The sequence below is a fragment of the Scomber japonicus genome, chromosome 20 (genome assembly GCF_027409825.1).
Source record: "Scomber japonicus isolate fScoJap1 chromosome 20, fScoJap1.pri, whole genome shotgun sequence".
Classification (NCBI taxonomy): Eukaryota; Metazoa; Chordata; class Actinopteri; order Scombriformes; family Scombridae; genus Scomber; species Scomber japonicus.
In genome coordinates this window covers 8,060,656-8,078,046 of record NC_070597.1, presented here as the reverse complement: position 1 = coordinate 8,078,046, position 17,391 = coordinate 8,060,656, and the positions used below count along the sequence as shown (strand labels likewise).

Sequence of the window (17,391 nt, the reverse complement as noted above, 5' to 3'; positions counted from 1 at the left end):
GCTGGCAAACAGATGTTGTGGAGTATCACAGCACTGTAGAAAGGCTCGTGCTTTACAGCGACAGCATTCACAGCTCCCTAAAAGCTAGAAAGCGCCCTTCAGGTGAGGTAATTACCCAAGAGGCCCTGCTGCAAGGCAGACACAGACGAAAGCTTTGAGGTGTGGGGATGGCGGATGGCGCCATGTGAATGTCTGAACAATACTAAGAACGGGCCCTGAGGAGGGGAGGGGGGGATTTATGAGGTAGCTGAGCTTTGCTTTGACTTATTCTATGCCAAAGGACTGTAACAATTTTTCAGTGTGGTGAAACAGTAAACAATGCTTGGCTTCTTCACGTGGGGACCAGAAGGAGGGGCAGAAGGCTATTTACCTGGGGCGTTGTGGAAAGACTGCGAGCGTATAAGAGGTCGTGCAGGTGAAGTAATGTCTGTACTGAAGATGTCTCCATTGGGGCACGGAGGAGAGCCATGTACCCCTACACTTGGGTTAGCCAGACTGAAGTCTAAGACAAGACACACACATGCATGAGATGATGGCCGTGCACAGATGTCCACACACACACACACAAACACACACACACACACACACAATGATCATGCACAGGGAAAAAAAGATGCAAAACTAATATGAAAGTTAATCTGACATGCGGTTAATAAGAAATTCTTTATGCGGTTCACACACACTTCATGTTACTTGGTGAATTTGCAAAATTTCATGAAATTATTAAAAAAGTGCAAAGCATAATGCCCTGAGGACCTTATTCATTTTGAAATTCATATCATATTTAATCTCCTTCACCATCAAATTATCCTGTTTCCCCTCATGGATGAATTAAGTTCATCGGATCAGACGCGAGACTTACCAGGGAGAGAAGACGAGGAGTGTGTTCGAGGCAGGGTGTGACTGTGCAGATTAGGCTGTAAGAGAGCACATTTAATAAAACTCAGTATTCACTTCTACTCATTACTTACAAAAATGTTCATATTGAATGTTCAAATGTGCATTGGTGTCTTATATTTGAGTTGAACAGTGAATGTATGATGGAGCGGTATTAAAAAAAACCCTACTGGTTTGCTCACCAGGACAACACGTGGGTAGAGGATTTTTTTAGTTGGGGGATTAGTGAGATACAGATATACTAAAAAAAAATCTCAAAATTTCAGCAATGCAGCAGAGACAGACATCACTAGCACACTAAAACAGAAGATAGTACAATTGCCATAATGCAACTCATTAGCATCTTTGATTAGACCCTCTCCACCTAGTAAACAACTACATCTTTGTAGCGCTGCCTTTCTGCAATCATTATGTAATTTCAAAGTCCAACCAAAGATACTCGGCTGATGTCACGAAATATAATTGTCTCCAACTTGACAAAGCTCCAAAACAACGAGGCATTACGCAACTCCTTTCTCATGCTGAGTTGTACAATCATAACTGGTAACCTGATACTGGATCTTCAGGCTTTAGATGCCACACTGTGGGTGACCCTGAGATACAACCTCAGACATACAGTAAATGCATGCATTCACTGTTGGTGGACCAAGGATTAAGTAGATCATTGTTTTGTTTTTTCTTTTAATACTAGGAAAGATAGAAATAACATAGTGTTAATTAGTGAAGAGATGTTTCACCATGAAAATATTCCAAATCAAACAGCTATTTGAAGCCTATTGTCACTCTCGTACAGCTCACTCTGGAAATAGATGGATAACAATACAGGAAACTTAGAGCTGCAGCTATAAAAACATGAGGAGCATGTTAAAAACTACTCAACAAGCACTTGAAACTGGAAGTCAACTGCATTTTAGAAATTGAAAAAAATATCTTATTGAGTCAGAAATCATGAACTAGAACTTTTGAGACAGTGGAAGAAATGGATTAAAGGATTTATTCAAAGAGGAGGCAGATGCCACATAAGAGGAACAACTTTAACTGAATCCATGTTACACATAATGTTTGGCCTGAATGATTAATCAAGTATTTTTCTTTTCTTTTTCTCTTTTTTCCTCTTCTCCTTGTGTAGGCTATGTATTTTTAAATGCACTGTAAAATATTTACGTACTGCAAGATTGCTACTACAAATGTTATCATTTGAAGGAGAAAAAAATACATTATTGCAATAAAGCGGATAGGAAATCCAATGTTTTTAATCAGCTTAATATAATCACTTATGGAAAGCCATTTAACCTCCGTAAAATGAATAACTGTTCTAATGTTCTAATATGGCCACATCTGTAACAGCTAAAAGTCAAAAGGGATTTGGTTCGGAGAGGAAACCAGAAACTCTTAGACAAGAATGATTTTCCAGGGATTCAAGTTCTATTTATAAACCATATATCTTCCCAAACCTCTCAGAATAGCACCCTACCTCAGAGTCAAAATGCAACCAGAGTCGAGATCGCTAGAACCTCAGGGTTGTGGGTTTCTTCCTAACTTAACTAGCTAGATCTGGTTTTTCAGCTGGATAGCGTTGATCAGTGCAGCTGTAACGGTTCACTGTGGGAAGTGGTCCATGCACTGTTTTTAATCAGGTGCTGGAGTTGAGCCAGAGGAGATTTGTTCCCGGTGGTTCGGGATAATTGTGCATCCAGGGGGTCAGAAACATGGTGAATAAGGTAGATAGTTGGCAGTGGGGGTTTACAACTCTCACTTGTCTTCTAGCCTCCACGAAATAACAGATTATTCTTTTTCTGCCTCATTTATGAACATCTCTTGAGCATTTTTTATGAGAGGGTACAAGAAGATTGTGTTCTTTGTGTTTTACAGGGAGGAGCACATCCTGGCAGAACAGACACTTCTTTTCCTTCATGTGGAAAAAACCTCAATGTATCTGATTAGGCATTATGTCACATCTTGTACAGGATGGCTTTCCACCAAAATAAAATCTTTTCTCCTTCAAAATTTTACAGTTTCACAAAATCTTGACTCAGAGAGGCTTAATAAACCAAACATTAAGTATTTTACCCATTCAGTGTGGCAGATGTGCTGGAAAGTTCATTATGGTCTAACCACTGGAAATGATTTGTGGTTTTCGGGAACAAATGAATGTGAAAAAAAGGGAGGCATTGGTTATGTTTCCACAAATCACAGCGTTTTATGACATGAGTGCTTTTAGTAACATCATGTTCTAAATGAAAGTGCTACCTCAGGTGGCTTCAAGACCACTTAACCTTATTTCTTTGAGGGCAAGTCTCAGGAGGGATAGTGGACAGTGAGGAAAGTACCCTAGTGAGGACTTTTTATTTGTTTAGTATAGGGAAGCGATACACAACAGCATTCCATTTGCGCAAGATTTATGAGTCTGCCTTAGATAAGCACACCTCGACACACAATAGCTGATGTAATTTATAATGATCAGACAGCGCAGTAAAACACACTCTCAGTTACTGCTACTTTCTCTGCTGCGGGCTAACAATGCTGTGATGTGGACTACTGGAAAGGAGAAAGTGCTGCTGCTGACCTGAGAGGAAGACAATGAGTTAACCCCCGTGTGGAAAGCGGGCTGGGGGAGTCTGTGCCCGCTGGAATGGACGAGCTGCTCTTTCGCCATGAGAGCCTCGGCCCGTTTGATGATGTCACCCATGCGGTGGATGAAACCCTCCTTCTCTGATGGCAGGATGAATTCATTGTGCACCTTGAAGGCAAAAAGGACAGTGGTGGAAAAGTATTTAGATACGTCAGTGAAAGTTGTAATACCACAAAGTGAAACATTTAAATCAGACGACCTGCATTAGTAAAGGTACACAAGTACTATCAGCAAAGTATGCAGAAAAATAGACCCTGTGAGAGTTATATTATGATATATTAATTGTAAGTAGTTTCTCTTACTGTTTTAGAGGAGCTACTTTGATTAAGTTTTTATAGTAAATAGTAAATATAAAGCAGCAGAAAATAGACACTACTTAAATAAAGTATAAGTATCTTAGAACTGTACATAATTGCAGTACTTAAGTAAATGTACTTTGCTACTTCCCACCACTGACAAAGAAGATGCTTCTAAGTACAATAGACACACTTGTTGTCTATTTCTATGTCCATCCATGAAATCTAAACATCCACCCAATTTCACACCCACCAACCCTCAGCTAATACTTATTCTTGGGGGAAAATACACAAATCATCTCATGTAAACCCACAAAACAGATGTTTGTCAGAGTTCTGAATTTTGCATATTCAAGCAGTTTGGAGTCTTGCTGTGAATTGCGGGTCGGGGTGTGGTGACCGTTTCCTGTCAGCATGGCATGATTCAGCTCATTTGAGCGCCGAACTGGGAACCACAGGAACGGTTGTGATGCCAAACACCCCTGCTGCGCCAAGACTCGGTAAACAAAAGCCCACTGTCTTTTAGAATGAGGAAAACAGTACATTCAGTGAACACAAAGTCCTTCTGCACATGTTGCCTCATCACGTCTTCCTCACACAGGAGCACCGTACATCACCGAGAGTCTAATGAAGTTTAAAGACAATAACAGGGGGGGGGATGGGGCTGCTTACCTGCGTCACTCACTTCTTAGCAAGTAAGATATAATATCAGCCAGAGTTAGAAGTGACAAACAAAAGGCTATTAACTAGAAGCAGATGAATCATGTGTACGTTCAGCTGAGATAGAGAAATCTGCCAGGCTTATCAGCTGAGCTCAGATATTTATGTATAAATCCAAGATTGTTCTAGGAGCTTCAGTTTCCAAAAGAGATTACCTACTTCCATTTAACACCCAGTTTTATCTCTTCATTTCTCCTCAAGTATCTTTAAGGATAAAAAAAATAATAATATTTTTTCTTCCTGTAGAAGCTATATTGAAGTTTACACGTAGTTAAATATTCAAAATCATAGCTGCACCCTGATATGTCTGCTTTCTTTGGCAAACCGTGGGACCTCCACTAGAATTTAGATTCATGTTTTGTGATTTTGAGCAGTGTTTGGCTGCATTGCATGAATTTGTAATGACCAGCCCACTTTAATTTCATTTAAATCTTGGATGCACTTAAAGAATACAAACTTCAAACATTTCAGTCCTTCTACATTTTGCTATTGTACCCAAAATTATCATTAATTTACATTATATTATATTCATTTGAAATAAACCGTATTTGTCAGGCTATGGAATCAAGATTATCTTCATTTCCTTTACATTTGTAGCTCAATTCTCAGTTGATTGTCTACTGTTTCATGAAAATCAAAGAACCTTGTTTAAAGTGTTTAACTATTGAGACTCTGTGTATAATAGCCTACTTGTTCATTATTGTTTGGCCAAAGATCGAACACCAGTAAAGACTCACCATGACAGCAGCGATATCTTCAGGGTTATCTCCATCCAGGTCAAATTTGAAGGTCACCATCTTGTCATTGTGTGTCTGCAGCTGGCACTCCACCACCCGGTCCACTTTATCAGAGAGCTACAGAGAAGCACAGGATCAATGTTAACGACAGGTGTCTGTTTACCCTCTAAAACATGGAGCCAAGTTAAACAAGGTAAGAACAATGTATTTTGTATTTGTGTGGGTTTGAGCAAACATTTGAACATGTGTGAATCTACTGTAACACACTGTGTGTTTGCGTATGTGTCGCACCCAGAGCACCACTGTATTCACATGTGGTTATGCATGATCTGTTTGTCTCTGCCTCCAGTGCAAAGATGCCCATTAAAAGACCACAGTTTGTCCTTATTAGAAGAGAAATGTACTGCGGTTGCCGGGGGAAGAACAGTATTGCTACTGATGACGTTACACACTCAGGGTGGAGCTACACCGCTCACTCATATATCAAAAATGCCCCTGCAAATTCAATAACTCAAACCACATGATTTATTTATTTGTTTATGATGCCAATAAATGCATTCGGAGAGTTGTAGTAAAACAAAACTTTACTGTACCCCTGTGATGCGCAGCCTTGATCGCGCTCTTCTCCTAAACAGCTTTCCTGCAGTCCTCCTGGCAGCCGTTTTTTCATTCTTCTCTGATAGGCCCTCATAGCCGTCACTCAAGCCTGAAGTCACATCGGAGGCGTAGCTGCAAAGAAATATATTATTATGTTCTGGTGGTTAGAAAATATGCACCACAGAGCCACAGAAACAGTAATTTCAAATTTGATTTATCATCTATAACAGAAGTGCAAAAGGAATTAAATATCCATCATTACTGATTATCTTGGCACCGCACATAATAATAAACAGCACTCTGCAATGTCAAATAAAATCTTGATGTGTAACAGTGGCGTGTCTCTTCGGTGTAAACAGTACAGTTCAACTGGGCCTGCTCAGAGCCTATAGGAAGCTGGTGTTCCTCCAGAGGAAGCAACATGTCCATGTGATGTGTTGTATTTATACAATGAACAAGTTTTGGGTTTCAGGGAACTGGAGGACATTCAGTGGATTTTATAAAAAGCTTTGGTTCTGCTAATTGCGTCTCCTGGGCCTTTTTGGATTGCTGCGGTCACAGACTCCCCTCAGTCCACCTCCCCAACATAGGCAGCAAACATTTACAGGCCTACTGGTTGGCAACGTGCACCCGTCTCTATTTAAAAACCTCCAACTCATGGGTAACTCAAGTTCACAGCAAAGGCCGTTCTTTCCTTTAAACACGGAGTACACAGAGATTAGACAAAATCAAATCAACAATTTGTGTCGATATTGAAAATGATCGGTCTGTCTTGTGATCTTTGAAATGCAGCCTTCATTAATCAAGAATTTTACTCAGAGGAAGAATTAAGAAACTGGGAGTCTGTTTTGGATCCTAAACAGTGCATGCCTAAGCTGTTATGAAGCATAGTACTTAATCAGCATTGAAATGTATTTCAATCGACTTAGGACTAGTCAGATAATGCTGATACACTGTCAGTCACAGGCATGAACTCAGCTGACATTGTCCTCCGTCTATGATACTTCCTGCCAAACTGCTCCATTGACAGAAAACATATTTTGAACTACAATTACAAGCCCCCAACACACACACACACACACACACGCTTACAAGCTGTCCGTCCACCCTCGGCCCTCATGCCGAGAATAAAGCTGCTCTCTCCCCAACATCCCACCAACATGGAAAACAGGGCCTCTACAACATCTGAGAGCCAGTCTCACAGAAACCTGCAAGGGTCCATTCTGCCTCACTGCAATGAAAACACGGAGGAGCCCGTCGATTGCCTCAAGCTTGTTGTCGCAGCCCCACAGATGTGGAATAGGAGGAGGAGTCGTAGAAGGAAGACTGCTAGATTCATGTTGATTTTTCAGGTCTCCAACTTAAATTAAGAAGGGACTGTTTAACTCTATTTTACTATCGAGTTTAAAAATGTTTTTTAAACACCCAAAGCGAGTGAAAAGAGGAATGAGAAGAACCTTACCTGTCCACAGGGGAGTTGAAGCCACTTGGGGAGCCTGAGTTTCCATGTTCTATGTTGTTGGATACTGCAATACTCTATGAATAGAAAAGAGGTGGGTGAGAAGGGAAACACACTGTGAGAGATTTCCATTGATTTATTTTTCTTTAGAAGCTTTTGTAAAAGACAGGAGCCAGGAAACATTTTCCACATATTGAACTTTAATGCAGCAGTATTTAGATTTAGTTTAAAAAAAACATATATCATTGTATTATTTATGTATTCTTTAAAATGTGTTATGATAAAAAATAAAAACCCCTCATGGTCATAATGAGAATAACTAAATGGTGAAAGCTGCTATCCATAAAATGGCAAAACAATAAGGTAACAACTTGTCTGTCATAGTTCTTAATTCAGAACTACTGAGGAACTGTAAGGGAAAAACAGTTAATTAAAAATGTTTTCCTCACTTGGTCCTCAGTGATGTTATGTCCCGTATCGTACAGTGTTGCTTTCAAACTATATATTGCTTACATAACTCTGTGTCAGTGCTGCATTGGACAGCGTGATGTTGATGAGGGAGGTCTCATAAAGTCTTGAAAGTCATCCTCTCTGCCAGCACCACCCTGCTCGCTACATTTTGATAACAAGCCCTTTATTCAGGCCACTCACCGAGGGGAAGCGGAGGGCTGGAATGGGGAGACCGTTTGCAGTCGGGTTGTCGGTGTGCGTGGTGGGAGGGGTCGTGTTAAAGCCGCCGGGCTCCAGGGGATCCTGAAGCCCAGAGGAGCTCAGATAGCCATCCATCTCGCAGTCAGCTGTTTCAACAAAGGATATAAACCATTAGCATGTGACCAACTGTGCCCTGATTGACTGACACAGACTGTACAATACACACATACACACACACACACACACACACACACACACACACACACACGGGCAGGCACACATGACCTGCGTGGAAACACACATATCTGATGACCCCAAACTGAGACTTTAAACGTACACCAACAGGTAAACAATGACAATGACATCAATGGAGAAGACGTATAGAGTTAAGCTGTGAATAAGCACTGCTATGGACACACAAAGGATGTTGATGTATTGTTAAACAGACTCATTTACTATAACCCCCCCCCCCAAAAAAAAAGAATATTTAGGCCTTTACAATGGGTAAAAACTGAGAAAAATTAAATTACTACAGCACATCATGCACACACACACACACACACCACGAGATAAGACTAACAGGAACTGAATAATTTAGTTATCCACAGTGTTACATTTCTCTGTCTGCCTCCCATGTGCTCTCAGATCGGAAACTTGTTGTTCAGTACAATAGTACAAAACCCTTATTGTCAAAGATTTATGAACTATTGTGACTATAATACAAAACAAAACAAAAAGGGAAGGTTAAAAGTTGAACTCTGACAGACAAGTCTCATTCACATATGACTGAAAGATGATTTGAGTTAAAATGTATTATACAGTCGTGTACTCTAGAATATCATAAACTATAATTATTGTGCAAATGCAATTGTTACTTTTTGATTTTTACAAACATTTAGTAGTTCATGATAATCCTAGTGTACTTTTGTATTAAATTGTGACTGCATGGGACAGAAAGGGTGGGTTTATTTGAAAATTATGAAAAGAATAAAGCTGTATTTCCTGTTAAATTTGAAAAATAGAAAAAAGTTCAGTAATACAAGGCTGTTTTGATTAAAGTAAAATTGTTGGCTAGACCACTTATATCTCCAAAATGCAAATTCTGCAGGAGCTAACTAAGGGAAACTGCCTCATTTAAAGCTTGATGGCTTTATCATTTCATATGTATGTTTTAAAAAGTTTTTAAGGGGAGTTATGAGCCTAAAAGGTTGCAATCCTTGAACTTAAACAAGAAACACTAAAATGACCAAACTTGGATATTGGAACCTAAACATGTTACTTTGCTGCTCACAATTAGCAGAGGAGAGGCTGTTGTGGCGGATGTGGAAGTGCTGGTCTGCCTCAGGCTCCTCTGGCTCTGCAGGGTAGCTGGAGCTGACCCCAGAGTCCACAGAGCTAGTGACGGGGGACAGCATGGGGGTTGTAAGTGTCAGAACCGGGGTGGGGGACTCTGCTGCAACCACGTCGTTGACTTTAGGTGATGGTGGATGAAGCTCATGTTCTTCCTCTATGGCTTCTTGCTCCTGCTTCTTCCTCTGCTCCTCCGCTAGCCGCCTCAGCTTCTCTCTCTGGCGCTTGATGGTCGTCACCCTATCCCGTATGGCCTTGGCCACGAGCTTGAAGTCTACCTCGCACACGAAGCCGAGCACGACCTGCATAACATCACAGAGAAATGGTCAGGGCATAACATGAGCACATTTGTGTAAGTCATGGTCCACGATGTGCTACTGTGATATGCAGACCATTTACGCAGGTCTGATGCACTTAATGACCCGATCGTGCAAGTTGTGACATCAAGGCTTCTTTGATGTACTAACAGCATTTGTTTTGTAAAATCAGCAAACATTGACTGCATTCTTATGAATTTGTCAGGATCTTGAACAGCCTCTTGTGACACCCAGTCCAGAACAGTGGTGGAACACTCTGTCCGAATCTGCCTCTCAACACAGAGTCAAATTACCGCTAGATCAGCCAGACTAGATGTCCCCCGCTGATAATAATTTGATCTTGATGAAAACTACCACAAAGAGGTAAACAAGTAAGGAACTGTGGCTTGCATTTTCATTAAAAATGACCTCTATGGAGGGGCTTCTGAAGGACATAAGGGCCTGTTTTGTAACAAGCAAGACAGTCATTATATTATTAGACAGACCTCAGCTGCTTCCTGACACACGTTCTCACATTTCCAACCACTGATGATTAAATGTTGAGCGGTGCCCTTGACACACTCTGCAAGGCGTACTCTTTATGGGTTGGAGCGCATATCAATGTTTCTGCTGTCATAACAAAGGCCATAAAAAAGGCATAATGATGCCGGAGTGCATTAGTGCGGCTGCTTTCACTGCTTGAGGTCAAGTGTTAGAGACAGGTAACTCAAAAGGGAAATTTGTCTTTCACTAATAATGTCACAGTTGGTGATAATGATGCCTGTAATAGAGACTCCAAATCTAATATCTGTATACACATGTGGAATAAACACTTCAAACATTGAAAAGAATATCAATGGAAATAAACGGCACAAAGCACTTAACATTTTAGAACTGTACACCTCTTTTTAAATATGTAATTCATCTCAAAATATTATTGTTGAAGGAGGGAATAAATTAGCCGTGACCGAAAGTACAAGATTTGAATCCAAATAATAACATGTGTTATGCAACCAACCTGCGTCTTCTTCAAAGCATCCAGATGAAGAAAACTCCTTTGTGATGTTTAATAGAGCTAAAAACATTGGTGTCCGATTTGTATTGAGTATAAAAATCTGTCACCATAAATCAAGATCAGGATGCAAAGAAGACATGGGTGTTGGCTGATGTTGCCTCTATCTGTTGGATCTGGGATCAATTACTCAATTTCCTCACTAATGGCTGGAACAAACTGGTGCAGTGATGCAGTAAAGAGTGATGATTGATTGTCGGCTTACCATCTCCTGAGCCACCTCCTCAGGCACATCCTTGTAGAGCTCAAACAGGAACTCGATGGCGTTGTTGTCCTTGTACTTTCCGTGGAGCTTCTTGGTGTCGTCCATGCGCAGCCACAGCTTCAGGCCTGATTTAAATGTGTCGTCTTCCTCTGCCAGCTCCACATGCACGCCATTATTCTCCTGGAAGAAGGGGTGGTCCAAGAGGTCCTGAATGGTGTACCTGAAGTTAAAAAGGAAATAAGTAGCTTAGCTTTAGCTATGGCACCTTAAAGTATATATTGACAGATTTAAAACTCAGATTTTATGTAAATGTTGTTTACCATTATTTATAATAGTTATTAGTACAATAGAAAATCACGTAGAGCTTCAATTTGGAGAAACAGCATTCTGCAGCAGCTCCTCAGTGGACATAAACACTGAATTGTCACTTTGGCATTGCTTAGGCCTAGAAAATTACTATAAATGTACTTTCCAAAAACATGGAGCATGCTATGTTAATACAAAGACATTTGCAAAAAACATGCTTTCTATCAGGTTTTATTGACTTTAACTCTTACAAGCAAACCTGAGACTGGAATATATGCAAAGTTAAGTGCATACATGAAGTTTATACCCCTTCTTCAGCAGTCTAACCTAATCTTATTGATGCTGAGACAGAGGCTAGAGCAGAGCACTAGGTTTTCTCAAAACATGTCAGTGAAGTTGTGTTATGCACAATGATAGGAAACAGCATTAGAACAGTTAATATATCCTCTTACTACCTATTTTATAAAGTTATATATTATGCTGAAAGTAATATGCTAATCCTTCTCTCACTCTGCAGGTGCTCGAGAAATGTCTACTGGCACTGTAAACATGCACTTTATTTAAAAAAATAGACTATTAATTGACTTTGTTATCTGCTTACTGTTAAACACAATTTATGTTAATGTATGGTTGGCTACTGGAGAATTATAACAAGAGAATCACTGGTACCTCTCATCTTTGTTCATACGAATGCAGCCTTCAATGATCTCCTTGAGTTCTGGGACTTTGACTTTGTAGAAACTGTCAGGTTTCATGCCCTGTAAACACAATCACAAGAGAAGATGGTGTTGTTTTATTTGTAGGGTGTCATACTAATCAAAAAGGACCAGAGATGCTATTCTGAAGGATTTCTTCCATTTTCATGGAGACTGGTACTTGAAGCAGAACAGGTGCTCATCACCTCTCCCATTTAAACAGCTCCCGTTTCAGAGGAACCGATCAAAGCCATAACAGCCACTCCCACCTGCACTGCGTGTGAACATAATCCTCTGCTTTGTGACATCTGCCACAAGCCAGCATGACATTCGGCTCTGCAATCATGTCAACACCAGAGGAGAACAAAACCAAAAGCTCAAAAAAAAAAAGGGGGAAAAAAACTGTGCTCCATTTCCATCTTCCTTTAACTCTACAAATCCTTCGGGGGATTTTTAACTCCTGCTAGCCAGAGAAGAGTTTATGACAAGTAGCAAATAATCAGGCAGGATTACTCACTAATATGAAGTAAAGGGGAGGTTTCTAAAATGTTATCATGAAAATAAACTGAGATTACACCAAAGCTTCCATCCCTGTAAAAATACTGATAAGAAAGTAAAGAGCCAAGGTCAAAAGGGATGTTTGGCCTACAGATACCCAAGCAACCAGCTGAGGTTAGGTCAAAACATTCAAATAATCACCAGTAAAAGGCTGAGTGGTACACATTAATTTCCTCAGGATATTTCTCAGGGAAAGAAAAGGAAAAGGACACAAGTTGTTCATGAAAAGAGCAACACGTGTGTTTGATTTATCTGTCTTTAGAGCATGCATACTTAAACTTGTATGTGACTTACGTAATAATTTCACCCTGACTGAATAACCCAAAAAAAAGCCTCAGTGCAATAATAGATATGCTGTCATCTTATATAAGACTGAATTGTGATTAGGGAGAATCTGAAGAAGACCACAGAAGTTTTTTCTTTAAGCAGTTAGTTTCTGTGTCGTCACAGGTACCTTCAGAATTAATTAATTTTACCTCAAATCCAAATTAAATCTGAGACTCCTTTCCTTTCCTGTGGTGACAGAGGTACTGATAAGATCTTGAGATATATCCTGGTTACTTATTGACTTTGTTGAGTCACATTGTGTGTTTATCGTGCACACTGTAGGGATCTGAACCATGAATTTACTATGAAACCAAAACATTTCTTTTGCACAAATACAAGAAGAACACATTATTATATCTTATCTTAAATGTGGTCTTTGCAGCTATTCTTTGGTGTAGATTTCAGCCCTCTGAAGGAAATACAGTGCAGGGATAAAAGTATGTGGACACCCCTGCACATACAGTATACATTTGGTCAGAGCTATAAACATTTAGCTATATGTTTGACAATAGTGTACTTCCAACAGTTTGCATTTGACCCGTTGCTGTTTTATTGCTTCTGTGCACAAAGTTAGGTCCATAAAGAACCGGTATTCCCAGTTTGGTGTGGAACAACACAACTGGCCTGCACAAAGCTCTGACCTCAACCCCATAGTGGCCATGTAGGGTATGTGAATAGACATTTTTTCCACAGTTAGTAGGGAGTTATTTATTAATTGGTTGTAAAATTAAAACATGGTGTGACTATTACATTCACATTTCCAAGATTCTTGCACAATTTGTATGCTCTATGCCTTTTATACTGCATGTCAAGTGTGTCTCATTCTAGGCCTCCTTTACAGCAATTAACTTAAAGTAGAAGTCAGTCATATGCGTGAAACATTATGTAGAGTTTCTGGTTGGTGTTTAATGTTGTGAAAAATGCATTTGCCACATGAATATACTGGCAGATTGTGTCTGTGCCGCACATACCGTAAACCTAAAACATAAACAAATTATGAAAGGCACAGCTAATAAAATCTTTATTGAATGTGGTTGCATGGGTAAGTGTCTGCGACTGCACATGGAACGTTATTATATTGTCTTGTTTGTGGAGGAGCCAGACACACTCTGACTGGTTGGCATTGTCACTTTCTCACTTTCCAGACTTCGTCAGCCATGGTTTGGTTTGCATATGTGACACGCAAGAAAGAAACAGCCCTCTTTGTAAAGAGTGAGACATAATTTCCAAAACATATAACTCTACCGTCGCCTGCTATTGCCCACCATGGCATCATTGCTGTGCTTGGCACCCGGGAACAGCTTGAAATACAGAAGCCCGAAGCCACTGCTGTAATGCTAAGCCCTTTAAACTCACTACTCCTTTTTCTTTTCTTTTTTTTTGCCTGAGCCATCCCACATTTTTTTCTATATAAAACTTTCATCAGTATATTTATTATCCAAAGACAGAAAAAATCTTTTATTTTTAAGACATTTGTACTTTCTTAAAATTTCAAGGCAGCTTTGACAGAAATTCTGCAAATGTCAGTGTTGATAGGTCACTTCAGTTGTCCAAACACTATCTCATGGAGAAGGGAATATTCCAGCGAACACGATAGTAAGAACCAGTTAGACAAGCTCTTTGAACTGGTGAACGCACCAGCAATTAGTAAGTCAAACATGTGCAAGCGTGCGTCATGATTGCAGGCTGAAAACAGACGAGCAGTCAGGTTATGGTACGGTTCTGCACCTTGAGCTCATAAGTGATCCTTTAAAAGACAAAACTGGGTTTTTATTCCATGAAGGCCCCACTTCTTTCCAACGATTCAGGATATCCAGATGTATACATGAGATATCCTGCTTCCTAATTCCAGTGCACACATGAAAAAAAGAGAACACGTGTGGACAATTATGTTTAATACAAGTTGTTTTTTAAACGAGGTGGTGTCCTCCTCCTCATACTCACACTGGTGACTTTGCGGTAGATTTGGGCAGCGTTTTGGCATTCGGAGTACGGGTACTCAGAGGTGGCCATCTCCAGGATGCACATTCCAAAGGCGTAGACGTCCACCGCTTCGTCATACTTCTCCTCGTACATCTCTGGGGCCATGAACTCTGGTGTTCCTGTCAGAGTTCAGTTGGAACAGTTAAAAACTTTACTTTAAAGGGTTTCAATTCTGTTCAATTCAATTTAGGGCAGCCAGTCATCCTGTGCATACAATATTACTGCTCCACCAATGAGATGCTAACATTATTTTCATGCACTGCTATAGAAAGGTATATGAATATGAACATACTGTATAATACATATATATTGATAGATGAGACATACTGTTGTAAAAAATAATCCAGGTATAATGACCGGCATATAAAACCTGTCTCCCTATGGATTAAACCTATTGGTTTCAGTCCTCAGTCCACCCACCCTTGAGAAGACATCTGGCTTTTTAGCTGCTAAAATGCTCCACTATGTTCACCAGCTAGTCATAAATTTTGTTTTTCTGCTTTTTGGTGCTGGACAGGTACATTACAGTGACAACTCCTTGGTCCCAACAACTGCTGAAAATGACAACAATGCCAATGAGAATAGTGAGACTGACCAAAACCTAAAAGACACTAAAGTGGAACTGCAGAGTGGATTTGTCACATATAGGTTGCCACTATTACTATAAAGACATTGATTATAGCAACTTTAAAATATATACATTTGGGTACAAAATAACTAAATACAGCTTAAATATACAGTGTTTGATTGGCACCTGTTGAATTGAACTCAGCAAAAATCAAGTTTCAACAAGTCCTCATACTGACTGGTGGATGACACTCCCTACTTGCACTTTAACGGAAAGGGAAGTTTCCAGTGAAATTAAAAGCGAGCAATGACAAAGACATGAGAAACCAATTTGTGGGAAAGAAGAAGGCATTTTGGGAGTGACTTCATTTTATTGGAATCCCTCAACAATCCAAGATGTGTGTCATTTTGATTTGAGATGCTAGATTTATGCCAAATGATGTCCTACGTGATGTCCTTTCTTTCTGACATAAGTAGGAGATATTTGTGTAAAATTATTTCCGGTATGTAAACATGCACAGAACAAATTTACACTTACCAATGACACTTTTAGCAAAGGAGGCACTTTTGAGTGTGGCCAGCCCCAGATCTCCTATCTTAACGGAGCCTGTGGGGCCGGTGATGAAGATGTTGTCACATTTGAGGTCCCGGTGGATGATGGGAGGAGTGCGTGTGTGCAGGAAATGAAGCCCTTTGAGAATCTGACGACTCCAGCGCTGCAGCAGTTTCAACTTCATCTCCTTGAACCTCTTCAAGTACCTACAACAAAGGAAGATAAGACTAAACACACAAGTCTAAACATATCACAATACAGCAAGAAGAGGAAGCTTTTAAGGGCCACAAAAGAATTCATCTGTTATTTTGACAGCCGAGAGGAAGTTTAAAAGTGAACTAGTTTCCTGAATTCTCTCCTAGGACATTGTATTCATTTTCTCTAGTCCTTATTCTGCACCTTTCATTTCATAAGTTTAAAAGCAAAAGACGAGCTGTCAAACATGACACAAATGTCATCATTGTTATAGAAGGCATAGGAGTTTTATTTGAAAAAAGGATATCCGCTACTTGAGAAATGTGACACCTATTCCTACAAATTCTTGAAAGAAAGCACTCATGAAAGAATTTGATCTTTAAGAGAATAGAAAAGAAAAGAAAAGGAGCAACGCTGCAGTTTCTAGGTGAGTTGGATTGGAAGTGACTCGTACGTTTTGAGCGTGCCTGAGGTCATGAGTTCAGTCACCAGGATGATGCACTTGTGGCCCTTCACCGTAGACTTCCAGGAGTCATGGAAACGGACGATGTTGGGGTGTTGAAGCCCCTTCAGCATCTCCACCTCCTCGCTGAAACGCTGTCGCTCCGCTTTGGTTAGTTTACGAGTCTGCAGAGGAAAAAAACACAGAGTGAAAATCTGCAATGTCGAAGCATCTGGGCAAAACTGTAATATGACCTAAAGCTCCAGAAAAAGTACTAAATGGACTTTGTGGTGACATAGTTTCATAAACAATGAGTATCTTATCATTCTCTCGTGTATCCCAGATTTGAGCCTTACATTGTTTCCATTCATACATGATTTTAATAGTATCCAGGTTTCGGATTGTTGCTGCACAGGTGTGTCTGATTTCCCAACATCTTAACCGATCTTATCATTTCTGTGCTGACTCAGTTACCTCAGTGCCTCAGTTTGGTTTGTGTGTATCTGGATAAGATGTTATAAAGCCTTACTGAGCCCCCGCAGGTCAATTTCACATGCTTTATAATGAGACTAAATATTTCACTTCATTCATCAAGCCACTATCTTCATTCACACAAGAATCTGAAAAGAGGTCTGATTCACATTACTGCTGCATTTATTGCTAAGCTGGATGTGGCTTTATGAACAGTGATTTATGACTTGACAATACTGGTGTAGATCATCATTTGAATGAACATGAATATAAACCAGTTTAAATGTATTTAAATGCCACAGTATCTCCGATTCTACTGGAGAATATTCATACAAACGTGATCATAACCAGGATACTAGTGCACATGTAAATGCATCTTAAG

General features: G+C 40.0%; 1 protein-coding gene across 1 annotated transcript in view; it reads right to left on the bottom strand.

The window, feature by feature from the left end:
* The window catches only part of wnk4a (WNK lysine deficient protein kinase 4a), a 41,029-nt gene that overhangs the window by 6,527 nt on the left and 17,111 nt on the right, over positions 1 to 17,391 (bottom strand). The window contains exons 2-14 of the mRNA XM_053341985.1: positions 16,551 to 16,723; positions 15,887 to 16,107; positions 14,743 to 14,900; positions 11,888 to 11,976; positions 10,913 to 11,132; positions 9,281 to 9,641; positions 7,990 to 8,135; positions 7,342 to 7,415; positions 5,876 to 6,011; positions 5,283 to 5,399; positions 3,464 to 3,637; positions 863 to 917; positions 371 to 502 (exon numbers count right to left, since the gene is read on the bottom strand). Of these exons, the coding sequence (XP_053197960.1) occupies positions 371 to 502; positions 863 to 917; positions 3,464 to 3,637; positions 5,283 to 5,399; positions 5,876 to 6,011; positions 7,342 to 7,415; positions 7,990 to 8,135; positions 9,281 to 9,641; positions 10,913 to 11,132; positions 11,888 to 11,976; positions 14,743 to 14,900; positions 15,887 to 16,107; positions 16,551 to 16,723 (2,056 nt within the window). The remainder of the gene's footprint in view (positions 1 to 370; positions 503 to 862; positions 918 to 3,463; positions 3,638 to 5,282; positions 5,400 to 5,875; positions 6,012 to 7,341; positions 7,416 to 7,989; positions 8,136 to 9,280; positions 9,642 to 10,912; positions 11,133 to 11,887; positions 11,977 to 14,742; positions 14,901 to 15,886; positions 16,108 to 16,550; positions 16,724 to 17,391) is intronic.